Source organism: Macaca mulatta, chromosome 10, assembly GCF_049350105.2.
Source record: "Macaca mulatta isolate MMU2019108-1 chromosome 10, T2T-MMU8v2.0, whole genome shotgun sequence".
Taxonomy (NCBI): domain Eukaryota; kingdom Metazoa; phylum Chordata; class Mammalia; order Primates; family Cercopithecidae; genus Macaca; species Macaca mulatta.
This window is the reverse complement of record NC_133415.1, coordinates 58,603,391-58,618,167: the sequence shown is the minus strand read 5'-3', so window position 1 is coordinate 58,618,167 and position 14,777 is coordinate 58,603,391. Positions and strand designations below refer to the sequence as shown.

Genomic DNA, 14,777 nt, shown 5'->3' with positions numbered 1-14,777 from the left:
TAAATCCTCTTACCTGATTCCAAAGAACTACTGTCTTCATCTGAGGGGCGAACACCAGCATTTGATGACAACACAGCCACAAAACCTTCTTTAAATTCCTCAAAGTTAACCTGGGTGAATTGAAGGTGAGAGAGGACAATGTCACTTTCAACAGATCACACATTTCATATGCGAATCTTTTGGATTTTCTCTCAGATAGAAACATATTATTATTGCCTTTTAGAATGAGAACAGTCATGTTTTCAAATATTTACTTAAGATTTTTAAAAATAGAGGAGCATGATAAGGAAAGTAAAAGTGGACCAGAATCCTACCACCAAATAAACACTATCAACAATTTTGTAAATCAAACAACATAATTAGGAAAGAGGGATCTGATGACCACGAAACGTTACACATAAGGTGAACGCCCCCATGGTGTCCCCAACGCCACCAGCACTGCAGAAGGCCTCTCCACCATGACCCTTCCCCCTGCATCTCCTGAACCTTACCCTGACTTTTATGGTGACAGCTTCCTTGCTGTTCTAGACCTCATTTGCATGCATACCTACAGCTTAGTTTCATTTAGCTTCTCTGTGTCCTCAGAGGCTTCGCTATGGTACCCATCTGAGGAGGGGATTGCTGGGCCATAGAATGTGCCAATAGGCATATTCCCTTGGTGAACTGAACCTTTTATTGTAATAAAATGCTCACACTCTTTAATTCAGTAAAGCTTTTCACTATAAAGTCCATTTTCTCTTTTATCGAGAAACTACCCCAGCTTTCTTTTGGTCAGTATTTACATGATATCTTTTTATTGAACTTTTAATTCCAATTTTTTATATACTTTATGTTTTAGATATATCTCTTATGAATGGTAACAGTTGGATTTTGTCCAATCTGACAAACTCTATCCTTCAACTTAAATATGTAATCTAATGACATTTAACGTGATTACTGATTTACTAGATTTAAATTGACTATTTTGCTTTCTGCTTTCAATTTGACTTGCTTGCTTTTTCTCTCCCTTCCCCCACCCCGCCTTTGGATTCACTGTTTTAGGATTTCACTTTTCTCTTATTAATTTAGATGTTATGGCCAGGCATGGTGGCTCATGCCTGTAACCCCAGCACTTTGGGAGGCTAAGGCAGGTGGATCATGTGAGGTCAGGAGTTCAAGACCAGCCTGGCCAATATGGTGAGACCCCCATCTCTACTAAAAATACAAAAATTAGCTGGGCATGCTGGCGTGCGCCTGTAATCCTAGCTACTTGGGAGGCTGAGGCAGAAGAATCACTTGAACCCAGGAGGCGGAGGTTGCAGTGAGCCGAGATAGCGCCATTGCACTCCAACCTGGGCAACAGAGCGAGACTGTCTCAAAAAAAAAAAAAAAGTTATACAGTCTATTTCCACTTTTCTACTGATTACCCTAAAATTACAACATCCATTCTTAGTTTACCAAAGTTGACTATTAATCAATACTTTTACCCTCTTCTATGACAATATAAAGCCAGTGAAATATATTAGCTCCAGTTACCACACTCCTGACTTCAATGTCTTTGTTATCACATATTTTATTTCTATATGTTTTAAACCCTCACAAAATACTATTTTTGGTTTTATATAATGTTCATTTAGAATTATCCACATACTTATTCTCTTTTTCTTCTTGCATTTCTGACTTTCCATCTGGAATAATTTTCCAACTATTTAAAACACATCCTTTAGATCTTTGTTTTTCTTGAATATGCCAGTGCCAATTTTTTTATCTAACATGTTTTTATTTTACATTAATTCTTTTTTTAACAAAGAAATCATTTATAACTTATAAATTATCCTTTTAGAATAGTGGAAATGACTCTGCTGTTCATTCAAACAGAATGGATAAACAAATTGATACAGGCATAGTCATACAATGAAATACATGACAATGAAAAAGAACAAACCACTAATAGACACAGTAACATGAATGTATCTCAGAGACATACTATTGAGTAAAGAAGCCAGAGAATGGCTGGGTGTGGCGGCTCATGCCTGTAATCCCACTGTAATCCCAGCACTTTGGGAGGCAGAGGCAGGGTGATTGCTTGAGCTCAGGAGTTGGAGACCAGCCTGGGCAACATAGTGAAACCTCATCTGTACAAAAAAACACAATAATTAGCCAGGCATGGTGGCGTGTGCCTGTAGACCCAGCTATCTGGGGGGCTGAGGCAGGAGGATTGCTTGAGCCCAGGAGGTCAAGGCTACAGTGAGCCAAGATCACGCCTGGGTGACAAAGTGAGACCTTGTCTCAAAAAAAAAAAAAAAAAAAGAAAAAAAAAGTCAGAGAGTATGTACTGAGTATGTGCTGTATTAAAATATAGAATTTATATAAAATTCAGCAACAGGCAAAAAAAAAAAAAAATCTATGGTGTTGGCGTCCAGACAGTGGTTAACCTTTGGTAGCAGAGGAACCAAAAAGACATGATGAGGGATAAGGGTGTGATGGTTACAAAGGTGCACTCAGTTTGGAATATTCACTGACCTTGTACACTTGGAAACATGCTCTTTTCTGTAGGTACGCTTCAGTGAAAGTCACACAGAAAGAAATCAACAGAAGGGCTATTAGGTTGGTCAAAATATCACCATTAAGTGTTGGAAAAGAAGGTTTGGGGCCATAGGTCCAAGTAGGATTCCACAATCTGGCCAAGAATTTGCATGAGCACATCTCTGTTGCTGCCACTGAATGCAAAATGTGGCTGTTTCTTTGCAGACACCTCTGCCTGGGACACACATGTATTACTCTCTGAATTAAATTATACATGCATTTGCTTATTTTCTGCCCCCCAGTTAAAATGTGAGCTCACTTTAGTAGCATATAGTAGAGACTCAACAAATATTTATTGGGTGTCTTTGCCTCTATATCCTTTCACTGCTAAGCAGAACTCTCCTTCTCACAGAGGCATTCTTTCACCTTTATTCTTAAAGGTTATTTTTACTCGGTATGAAATTCAGGTTGGCAGTTATTTTCTTCTAGCATATTGGAGATATCTTTCCAGAAGTCAGAAGTCTTCTGACTTCTACTGTTACATTAGAGAAAGCAATGGTCAATCTAACTATGGCTCACTTTTAGGATATGTCTTTTCTCTAGCTTCCCTTTTAAAATTATTAAACTTTTCATCTTGAGATCATTATAGACCCATATGCGGTTGTAAGAAAAATGCAAAGAGATCCTGTGTACCCACTTCTGGCTGTTTTTAAGATATTCTCTCTGGCTTTGTTTTCCTTCAGTTTCACATAGTAAGCCAGATATAGATGTCTCTTTATCCTGCTTGGAATTTCACAGGCTTTTGGAATCCCAAGACGTATGTTTCATCTGTCCTGAAAATGTTTTAGCTATTACTTCTTCACATAATGCCCCTCCAGCATTCACTTGTTTCCTCCCGGGACTCCAGTTAAAGAGATGCTGGACTTTCTCACGCCATCTGTACCACCTCTTTTTATATCTTCATGCTGCATTCTGGATGACTCCAGTTAATGAATGGTTTCTTCAGCTGTGTCTAATCTGCTCTTAAATGCTTCTATTTAAATTTTGGTGATCATACTTTTCTTTTTTTTTTTTTTTGAGATAGAGTCTGGCTCTGTCGCCCAGGCTGGAGTGCAGTGGCCGGATCTCAGCTCACTGCAAGCTCCGCCTCCCGGGTTTACGCCATTCTCCTGCCCCAGCCTCCCGAGTAGCTGGGACTACAGGCGCCCGCCACCTCGCCCGACTAGTTTTTTTGTATTTTTTAGTAGAGACGGGGTTTCACCGTGTTCACCAGGATGGTCTCGATCTCCTGACCTCGTGATCCGCCCGTCTCGGCCTCCCAAAGTGCTGGGATTACAGGCTTGAGCCACCGCGCCCGGCCTTATACTTTTCAATTCTAGACATTTTATTTGGTTCATTGTTCAGATTTGTTACTTCACTTTTTAGAGTTCTTATAGATATTTTTTAAGCTTTAAAAAAATCTCTAATATAGTAACCATAGTTGTTTTATATTTTGTGTCCAACAATTCTAATATCTCACATTTTTGTGGGTCTGTTTCCATTGTCAGTTGTTTCTGCTGGTTCTTGCTCATCCTGTCTTGTTTCTTTGCCTAGTTATCCTTTACCGTATGCTGGTCATTGTATTTGGCTATTATTTAGGAATAATTTCAGATTTGGGATGATGGCACTTTTATTGTTTGCTTTGGCTAGGTGCCTATCCATGCAGTGCCAGTAATCTAAGTGCAGGATTTGAGATTATCTAGTGTACTGAGGGATATAAGATCAGACCACAAAGCAGTATAATGACTGACTGCAATTCATCTTTACCATACAGGTCTTACCCTTCAGGATTCTTCCTTAAATTCGGGGTTGGTTTGCCAACCCTGGGTTTCTACCTTAAATGAGTCCAGGTTTTGACATATGTTTCTGGGGCCCTTTGAGGTCCTCAAAGCCACAGATCAATTTCTCAGTTGCTTACTTAAAATCACAAAATATTCTCAAGGAAAATGGGCTTTTGTGTGCTAACCTTACCTCTCTGGGTACTTAATTTACTACACTTTTTTTTTTGTTTGTCTCTGAGACAAGATCTCACTCTATCACCAAGCTGGAGGGCAATGGGCACGATCATAGCTCACTGCAGCCTCAGTCTCCCAAGCTCAAGTGATCTTCCACCTTGGCCTCCTGAGTAGCCGGGTCTACATGTGTGTACCACCCCGCCCCCCAGCTAATTGTTTTTTATTTTTAGTAGAGACAAAGTCTGGCCATGTTGGCCAGACTGGTCTTGAACTCCTGAGCTCAAGTGATTCTCCTGCCTTGGCCTGCCAAAGTACTGGGATTATAGACCTGAGCCACCATGCCCAGCCTATCACAGATTTTTTGACTGGCAATTTCTCACTGATTTATTTGCACTTTACTGTTTTCAAAATATTTGTTTTTATTATTTTGTTCAGTTTTTCTAGTAGTCCTCCTTGAAAGCTCGGCCTGAGTTAGCTCACTTGCCACTATCAGAACATCTGAACTACTTCTTCCTTTTTTCAGGGCTGCAAAAGATTTCAACAAATGGAGCTACCAGGATTATGTAAACGATCCCATACTGAAAAAGCTGTTTCCAAACTTTTCCTGTCTGAATGAATGCCAGAATGCATCCCTTGAATGCATGTCATTTCACAGGAAGATAGAAACTGTGGGTCTTTCCTCCTTGCATCCCTAGCATCTGGTGTTGCCTAGCACATAGGAAGTCCCCCAAAAATAGCTGTCAAATACTAGACAAATAATGAAATTGCAATTTTGCTCGTTCTAATCACAGATTCTTTTGTGTTGTTAGTAATAATTACCAGCTGACTTTCTTCCATCCATCAAAGAGCAGGGGGATCAGATGGCCCAGTCTGGTGTCACTTCAGTCTGACACCATCTTGACCACACTTGTTTGTTTTCTTATGTCATTCTTTACAGTTCACAAAAGGCGAGCAGCAACCCCATATATTCAAGTATTTTATCAACAAGATACACCATCCCATCTCCGCATGATCTCAGACTCATTCGCCACAAAGTAAAGGGGCTGGAATGTGTGATCTAGAGGTACTTTCATCTTCAAATTACAATTGTCCCTCAGTATCCCTGGGGGATTGGTTCCAGGACCCTTGGCAGATACCAAACTCCACAGATGCTCAAGTCCCTTATATAAAAGGTAGTATTTGCATATAACCTACGCACATCTTCCTGTATATTTTAAATTAGCTCTAGATTACTTACAATAGCCAGTACAATGTAAATACTATGTAATTAGCTGTTAGGCTGCATTGTTTAGGAAATAGTGAGAAGAAAAAGGTTTGTACCTGTTCAATACAGATATGACCATCTTTTTTTTTCTCTGAATATATATATATATATATATATATATATATATGAGACATTATATATATACATATATATATATATGAGACAGGGTCTCATGCTGCTGCCCAGGCTGGAGTGCAGTGACACAATCACACCTCACTACAGCCTCAAACTCCTGGGCTCAAGCAATCCTCCCAGCTCAGACTCACAGTCGCTGGAATTACAGGTGCGTGCCACCACACCCAGCTACCTTTAAGACTTTTCTGTAGAGACGAGGTCTCACTCTGTTGCCCAAGCTAATCTTGAACTCCTAGACTTAGGCAATCCTCTCACGTTGGCCTCCCAAAGTGCTGGGATTACATGTGTGAGCCACTGCACCTGGCCTGTTTCATTTTTATGAGATTCCTGTATCAGTAACATTTATATAATATCGTATATGTTAATTACTACAAGGACTGGATATGTAGTATTGGTTTGTTTGTTTGCTTTTTGAGATGGAGTCTTGCTCTGTCGCCCAGGCTGGAGTACAATGGCGTGATCCTGGTTCACCGCAACCTCCACCTCCCGGGTTCAAGCGATTCTCCTGCCTCAGCCTCCTGAGTAGCTGGGATTACAGGTGTGCGCCACCATGCCCAGCTAATTTTGTATTTTCAGTAGACATGGGGTTTCACCACATTGGTCAGGCTGGTCTCCAACTCCCGAACTCGTGATCCGCCTGCCTTGGCCTCCCAAAGTGCTGCGACGACAGGCGTGAGCCACTGCACTTGACCTGGATATGTAGTATTTGAACCGAAAAGCCAATCAATTCTCCTGGATAAAGAGTTTATGTTGGTTTTCTCTGAGACTACCTGAAATCTCGACCATTGGGTTTCTTGTAGAAAAGTGGGGACACCTATATGGATATTTCTGGCTTAATACCGCTTCCCTTAAATCTCTGTATGATGTTCCACCTACAGGGGCTGTGGGAGCTCTGCCCTGTCTGTGGGACGAAGCAGAGAAGCAAGCAGAGCCTGAAAAGAAAAATTATCCACCATGACCAACCATCTCCGAGGAGATAGGATCAAGGGACAGGCAGGGAGAGGTGAGCGCTAGGCACCTGCAGCACTGACGGGGTGCTCTCAAAATGTTACAGAGAGAAGAGAAAGATAACGTCAGAGCACAGTCAAGAGCACTAGTGCAAACAAAGTTACTTCTTAATTTATCTAACATCTGACTTGCTTTCTGGGAACAGAAAATTATGGCTGTAGGAGGGGATGGAGCTGGGACAGACAGACGGACAATGGCTGGACATGCATGGCTGTCCCAGGGGGAGCTGTGTCAGAAAGGGCCCGGCTCCTGTCACCGCTGTGGTACCCAACTTTCTTCTCATCCCCTCTTCACAAACATATGAGAAGCCTCAAGCCTCCTGAAGGAAATTCCGTCTCAGATGAGCCGCTTTTCAGGACGTGTGTGACCGGGTTCAAGTCAGAAATCTCACATAACCCAAGCGAATTTTTCTCCTTGCTGATGCTCTAATACTAATCATGGTTATTCTATCATAATTGGATGTTTCTGTCTTGTATCATTCCTATAAATATAAAATGAAGAAAGCCTTGGGAAGGACATGGCTTATTCAATCAGCAGAGCCTGCAACCTGAACGTGGACCCAAAAGTTACTCTTTTGGTTTTGAATTTTCCAAAGTTTGATTTCCAAATTCTTGATTTTTCAAAAATATCAATTCAGCAAGACACAGACTCAAATTAAAAAAAATATATATATAAAAACTGGACCACCTGTCTGTATTACTTAAATAACCAGAGCGCTGATTTTTCACCAGTGTGCCTTTTGCTCATCTAGCTCCCAAACACACTTCCAGGTGATACCAAGAGAGGCTAGATCATTATCTATCAATAACACATTTGCCTTCTTCAGCGCATTTTAAAAGGCAGGAATAGAAAACGAAGTCAGAGAAAGGACATGAATTTGCCTGAGGAGAGCTCCCTATGAGGGAGGCACAGTGGCCTGCTGACAGGGCAGGTGAGGCTTCTTTGAGGAACTCACAAGAGGTCGGATTCACCCGGACTCTCTACTAGGCCAGCAGTGAGTGGTTCTTTTCTTCATTTGTTTTGGTCCAAGGGCCATTTCAGGAAAATTTACTGGCTGGTTTTTTTTTTCCCCCATTCAAAATAAACGTACTGGCGGGTGTGGTGGCTCACACTTGTAATCATAGCACTTTGGAAGGCCAAGGCAGGTGGATCTCTATAGAGCTCAGGTGTTTGAGACCAGCCTATGTAGCATGGCAAAACCCCATCTCTACAAAAAAATATAAAAATTAGCCAGGTGTGGTGGCGCAGGCCTGTGGTCCCAGCTACTTGGGGGATTGAGGCAGGAGGATCGCTGGAGCCTGGGAGGTGAAGGCTGCAGTGAGCCGAGATGGCTCCACTACACTCCAGCCTGGATGACAAAGTGAGACTGTCTCAAAAAAACAAACAAAAAGAAAATACTGAGTCTTGTCGAAAAAATATTATTCCTTCAAAGTTAAGATGACCAACAAGATAAGGCACTGCTGTTAGCACTAACATCCAGACACGTTTAAGAAGTAGGAATGGGGAGGTGCTTTTTAGCGTTTTGATCATGAAAGCAGGCTGCAGTCTAGGACCAAGATCCCCATTCTAGATGATCTTGACCTTCTGATAGAAAAGAACCCTCCAATTTCACATTTTCCATCTGGCCTAGATGAAATTATGGGATACTTTTGGACATGGGTATCCTTCGTTCTTTCAACAGCAGCTTGCAATTGTTTTGTCCAACTCCTAGATGCACTTCAAACTGTGAAATTGTATAAGACAATCTGCCTTCAAGAGACTGTGACACTCTCTCTGATTACCAGTGTGATTACAGCAGGCCCAACCCATGTGGTCTTTGTGAGCCACACACCACTGGCCCATATCAAACCCCTTCACCATTCTGCCCCTGTGACAAACCACTAAAATATCTTTCTGGAAAAACAAAACCAAACCTCTGGAAGTTACCACATTAAAAACAAGTAATCTTAAGAACCACTTTCTACAATGTAGAATTTCCATAGAGGGAAAAACTAGGACACTGTTCCGTTTGCTAATAACTTTCCTTTGACACTTGTATCCTTATTCAGCTGATACTTACCAAATGCCCACAGAAGCCAACTACAGACCCCTGTGCTTTCCTTTATGACAATGAAGTCCGACACTCACCCTGGCGAAATGGTCGTTTCCGAGAAGCGTCTGCAGTAGGACAGGCAGCTGCTGCTCCAGGTGAAGCTTAAGGCAGAGCTGGGTCAGCTCCTGGCGGTCCAGAAAGCCGGTCCCTGTGGTGTCACAGCTGCTATAGACTTCCCTGAGCTGCGAGACATAGTGGTTCTCTTCTTCATCCATCCCATAGCAAGCTGGCAGTGTGCAAGGGAAGAAGAAAACATCAGGACACTTTCCCGCCTCCTCTCCCATTCCCACACTGCTGGTGAGTGCCGAGCTACGTGGTCCAGGCAGGGGTAGGAGCTGGCATGTGGGGAAGGCACCAGGGACCCTTGCAGGGCCAAGCACAGTGGGAGGACTGAGCTCCACCCTTGCAGGAGAGGCCAGAGCAGGTTAACAGGGAGTGAGGATAAATAGTCCTTCAGTCGTCAGTCACAGGAACTAGAATTTCTTTGTTGTATGAAAAATATCCATTAGGCCAGGTATGGTGACTCACGCTTGTAATCCCAACACTTTGGGAGACAAAGGCGGGAGGACTGCTTGAACCCAGGAGTTCAAGGGTGCGGTGGACTGTGACAGTGCCACTGTTCTCCAGCCTGGGCAGCAGAGGGAAACCCTCTCTCAAAAAGGAAACTATTACAGAATAATTAGAAAGTAGAGATATGTAGTATAAAGAAAACTAAAACCATCAAAAGTTCCACTACCATATAAAAACACTACTATTAATATTTTGACCAGCATACAATCTAATTTTTTTGTGGAGGGGAGACAGGGTGTTGCTCTATTGCCCAGGCTGGAGTGCAGTGGCACAATCTCAGCTCACTGCAACCTCTGCCTCCTGGGTTGAAGAGGTTCTCCTGCCACAGCCTCACAAGTAGCTGGGACTACAGGTACATGCCACCACTCCTGGCTAATTTTTGTATTTTTACCAAAGACGAGGTGTCACCATGTTGGACAGGTTGGTCTTGAACTCTTGACCTCAAGTGTCACCTGCCTTGGCCTCCCAAAGTGCTGGGATTACAGGTGTGAGCCACCACATGCAGCCCAGATTAATTTTTCTGTATACATGTACAAATGTAGTTTTTTTCCTTACAAGGTTTTCTTTCTTGTAGTAAAAAGGCAGTAAACATTTTACTAAATTGTACTAAATAAAAGTGCTTACAATAAGGAAAAAAAGGAAACTCTAATAAAAATATACAGAGGATGTTAATAAATCACAAAAGAAATATATATAATTAATAACCATCTAAAAATGCTCAAATTAAAACCGAGATATGCTATTTGTAACTGTCAAATTATCAAGACTAAAAATCCTGGATGCCTATTGTAAGCAGGGATCTCGCCCACTGCTGGAGGAAGGAATGGGCAAACATTTCTGGGGGGTACTTTGTCTGTATATGAAGAATACTTAAAATATTAACTGTCCGAGTGTCTCACTTACATGAAATTCCTTATATTTAAGAAAACAGAGCTACAGACAAAAATGTGAGTTCATCAGAATATTATTTATATAAGAACAGGAAAGAAAATAACCTAAAATATCCAACAGAAGAATAGTTTGTCAAATTATTGTGTATTTATATGACAGAATATTAAACAGTCTTGAAATTCACATTTTATTTATTTTTGATTGTTTAGAGACAGGGTCTCACTCTGTCACCCAAGCCTGGAGTGCAGTGGTACAATCATAGCTCACTGTAACCTTGAACTCCTGGGCCCAAGAGATCCTTTTGCCTCAGCCTCTCAAGTAGCTGGGACTATGGATGCATACCACCCTGCCCAGCTAATTTATTTAAATTTTTTTTTACCAAGATGGGAGTCTCACTATGTTACCCAGGCTGGTCTCAAACTCCTGGACTCAAGTGATCCCTTGCTGTGGCCTCCCAAAGTGCTGGGATTACAAAGTGTAAGCCACTGCACCCAGCCGAAAATCACATTTCTGAAAAATATTTAATAGCATGGGCAGTGTAGAAGAATAAAAACTTTATAATAATAACTAATACACTTACTGGTCACTTTACATATAATAATCCATTTATGCCTTATAACAATTCTACCAAGAAGTTTCTGCAACTTTCAGGAGGAAAATATATTTTAAAAAAGGGGAAAAAAGAAACAAATACACCAAAATGGTAAGAAATGCTTTCACTGGCCCGGGCGCGGTAGCTCACGTCTGTAATCCCAGCACTTTGGGAGGCTGAGGCAGGTGGATCACGAGGTCAGGAGATCGAGACCATCCCGGCCAACATGGTGAAACCCCGTCTCTACTAAAAATACAAAAAAAAATTAGCTGGGTGTGGTGGCAGGCGCCTGTAGTCCCAGCTACTCAGGAGGCTGAGGCAGGAGAATGGTGTGAACCCAGGAGGCGGAGCTTGCAGTGAGCCAAGATCACACCACTGCACTCCAGCCTGGGCAACAGAGCGAGACGCCATCTCAAAAAATAAATAAATAAAAATAAGAAATGCTTTAATGGTATTACACATTTATATTTCCTATGTTGTATATTTTTATATCTCTCAAAAATTTTAGAACAAGTAGAACACGTTAGTAACTAGAAAATGTTACTAAAACATAAAAAACATTAAGGCCCTAAAGACATTAAGATAAACCACATAAAACCACCAATATTAGGCCATCATTCTGACCCACAAAAATGGCAATTTCACACGGTTCAGCCTATAAGGTAGGCACAACAACTAAGGAACAATTCTAAAAAACAGAAAATATAAGGAAACAACAAGATGAAAAGTCAATCAAACTCATTCATAATCAAGTAATTCGTAAACATGACACAATGAAGCAACATCCCTTTCCAGTAAGGCACAGCACAGTAAATGCCAGTTCTATATAGATGTCACTTTAATGTGGTGGGTGGCATTTACTCGCCATCATCCACATGGAGTAGGGAGGTCGGAGTCAGAAGAAGAATGTATGAGGAGTTGAAAATCTGTTCAGATCAGCTCCCCAGTGGAAAATGTGCATGCTCCTCATCTTACTCAGGAAAATAATATAATCAATGATATAAAAATTAACGTTGGGCAGGTACGGTGGTGTGAGCCTGTAGTCTCAGCTTCTCAGAAGGCTGAGGCAGGAGGATAATTTGAGCCCAGGATTCAAGGCTGCAGTGAGCCATGATCACACCACTGCACTCTAGCCTGGGTGACAGAGCAAGATCCTGTCTCTTAAAAATTAATTAATACGGTTCCTCCACCGCGGCCCATGCGAAGGTTCCTACTATGGCTTCCAGCGGGGTCCCGGTGAGCGCTGCTGGCTCGGCTAATGAAACTCCCGAAATACCGGACAACGTGGGAGATTGGCTTCGGGGCGTCTACCGCTTTGCCACAGATAGGAATGACTTCCGGAGGAACTTGATACTAAATTTGGGACTCTTTGCTGCGGGAGTTTGGCTGGCCAGGAACTTGAGTGACACTGACCTCATGGCACCTCAGCCAGGGGTGTAGCCAAGTAGACAAATGGAATCCTGTGCTGAACCCGAATCTTCCAAAAAACAGCCTACAATCTGTGACCACCACAAGATGTGCCCTGATGGCAGCTGAAGTTTGATTCAGATGGGCACTTTTCTTCCCTCTCCCTGCCTAGTTTCCTTTTGTTCCTTGAGTCCACGCAGAATTCCATTCTCTGGTCAGCAGACAGGCTTAAGCTAAAGTATGGCCTCTGTTCTATAAAGTTCTGTACATAGTTCCCAAGCTTCTGCAGGGGGTGATCTTTGCTCTTGTCCTGAGAAATAACAGTGCTGTTTTAACAAACATTTGAAATAAATACCGCACACAAAGGCAAAAAAAAAAAAAATTAATTAGAATCTTCACGGTGACATTAAATTGATTGTAGAAAGTGAACACAGCTGACCTTTTAATTAAACACCTGTTGATAAGCTGTAAAAACAGTCAGTATCTACACTGAGAATGAACAAACCGGTTCATAGTCTCAGACGGCGTGCAGGTGAAAATGATAATCTGCTCAGCATCTGCAACGGCCTGCCCTATTTGCTAATCAAATTACTCAACCCTTCTCAGACAGGAGTACACAGAAGTTCAGACAGGGCGAAGAGGAGTGAACTGTGAACATCTGCCTCCTCTTTCAGACTGTTTTGAGATGGTAACAAAGAAAATGGACAGAAAACCATAAACGATAAATCGGAAAGCAAACAGCCTGGGCAACATGGTGAGACCCCGTCTCTACAAAAAATAGAACTAGCCGGGCATAGTGGTGCATGCCTGTAGTCCCAGCTACTTGGGAGACTTAGGTAGGAGGATCACCTAGAGGCCAGGAAGTAGAGGCTGCAGTGAGCTGTGATAGTGCCACTGCACTCCAGCCTCAGCAACAGAGCCAGACCTTGTCTCAAAAAAAAAAAGAAAGAAAAAGAAAGAAATGAAACAGACAGACAAGTGGTAAAATCCAGAAAGTGAAAGGCAGGGAACGGGGAGAGAGGGCAGAGTGGCTGGTGGAAGGACCCCAGGCGGAGGTGAGCAGGATGCCTCCAGGGTTCACTCAGCCCACCAGGGCCCAATTTCCAGCCCTTTCCTGTGTCTCCAAGAATCATGAAAAAAACTGTTTTGAAAATTCCTCCACTTTTTTTCTATTTTATGTTTAGTTGTAACCAATTCAACCATTTAAAGTATATGAAATAAAGAAAACAAAATAAGCCTGTCCCTCTACCCTCCCTGCTTCCCAGAAGAATCACTGCTTGGAACACAGGCTTTGAGATCATTTCTAAGCCTCTAGAACAGATGGGCGGTGAGGCACACGCATGTACATAACACACAGACACACATGTATATACATACTTATGTATAATAAGTATAACACTGAATACATTATTTTCCAACTTGTTCTGAAACTTGCACTGAGAGATCGTTCCCTGTCTCCCCCATTTAAAAAAATACAACGCGCTCTTGTGTGCAGGGCTGTAACATGATGTATCTAACTAAGTATTCTCAGAGAGACGGGTGAATCCAGGGTTTTCTCTTACATCACCTCCTGCTTGTATGGGCATATGTAATCTGAGGGGCAGGGGAGAAGACAAAACCTCCTGCATCAAACACCCCTGCTCCTTCCTCTTTGTGAGCTCTGAAAGGCGTGAACCAACCACTGTTTCCTCCTGACCATGCCCCACAAGCCATGCCTTTGGGAAGGTCCAGGAGTGCTTCCCAAACAGCGAGGCTTGGAGGAAACATGCGGCTGGGCTGTTTTCCCAACGTCAGAGGGTAAAAAAGGGATCTCTTCATCTCCTGGCTGTGGGCAAGTCCTGCACCTAAGCCAGTCGGGGGTGCCTGGCCTTGGCTCTCAGCTCTCCCTATACCACAGCTATTTGTACTACACAGGAGAAGGCACCAAATGGGGACTCAAAGTTCTTTCTCATGGGCATCTTTCCCTTTCTAAACAAGATGGGGAAAGTCTCAAATTGGGGCATGCAGAGCCTTGGCTGCCCCTAGAAGGACAGCTCTCTGTGTGGCCAGGCCTGGCCCATGACACTGCAAACCCTCTGTGGAACTAAGAGAGGCACAAAAAAGGAAAGAGCCTGCCACGGCTGGGACTGCAGGGGCAGCAAGGCTGGAGAATGAGCTCCTTCCCCGCCACCTACAGCAGCTGGGCCCGCCGGTCCCTTCCATGTGTGGGGCTCTCAGGAGGCCCCAGCCACACCACTTCCCTTCCTCTCAGAGCCCCAGATTCACGTTTCTGAGGCTGGGCTGGGATTTCCAGAAGAGGGAAGGAGCTTCAATTCCCAT

General features: G+C 42.8%; 1 protein-coding gene and 1 pseudogene across 42 annotated transcripts in view; one reads left to right on the top strand and one right to left on the bottom strand.

Moving 5' to 3' along the window:
• NINL (ninein like) overlaps positions 1 to 14,777 on the bottom strand; it is a 136,312-nt gene that overhangs the window by 60,762 nt on the left and 60,773 nt on the right. For all 41 annotated transcript variants that reach the window (XR_013399701.1, XM_077951052.1, XM_015149635.3 and 38 more), the window contains 2 exons: positions 9,034 to 9,224; positions 14 to 110 (listed from right to left, as the gene is read on the bottom strand). Coding sequence is in view for 38 of the 41 variants with exons in the window: in XM_077951049.1 (XP_077807175.1) it covers positions 14 to 110; positions 9,034 to 9,224 (288 nt within the window). In the remaining 3 variants the exon portion in view is untranslated. The remainder of the gene's footprint in view (positions 1 to 13; positions 111 to 9,033; positions 9,225 to 14,777) is intronic.
• LOC706366 (mitochondrial import receptor subunit TOM6 homolog pseudogene) lies at positions 12,229 to 12,840 on the top strand (annotated as a pseudogene). The gene has a single exon (XR_001447657.3). The product of XR_001447657.3 is annotated as a mitochondrial import receptor subunit TOM6 homolog pseudogene (transcript).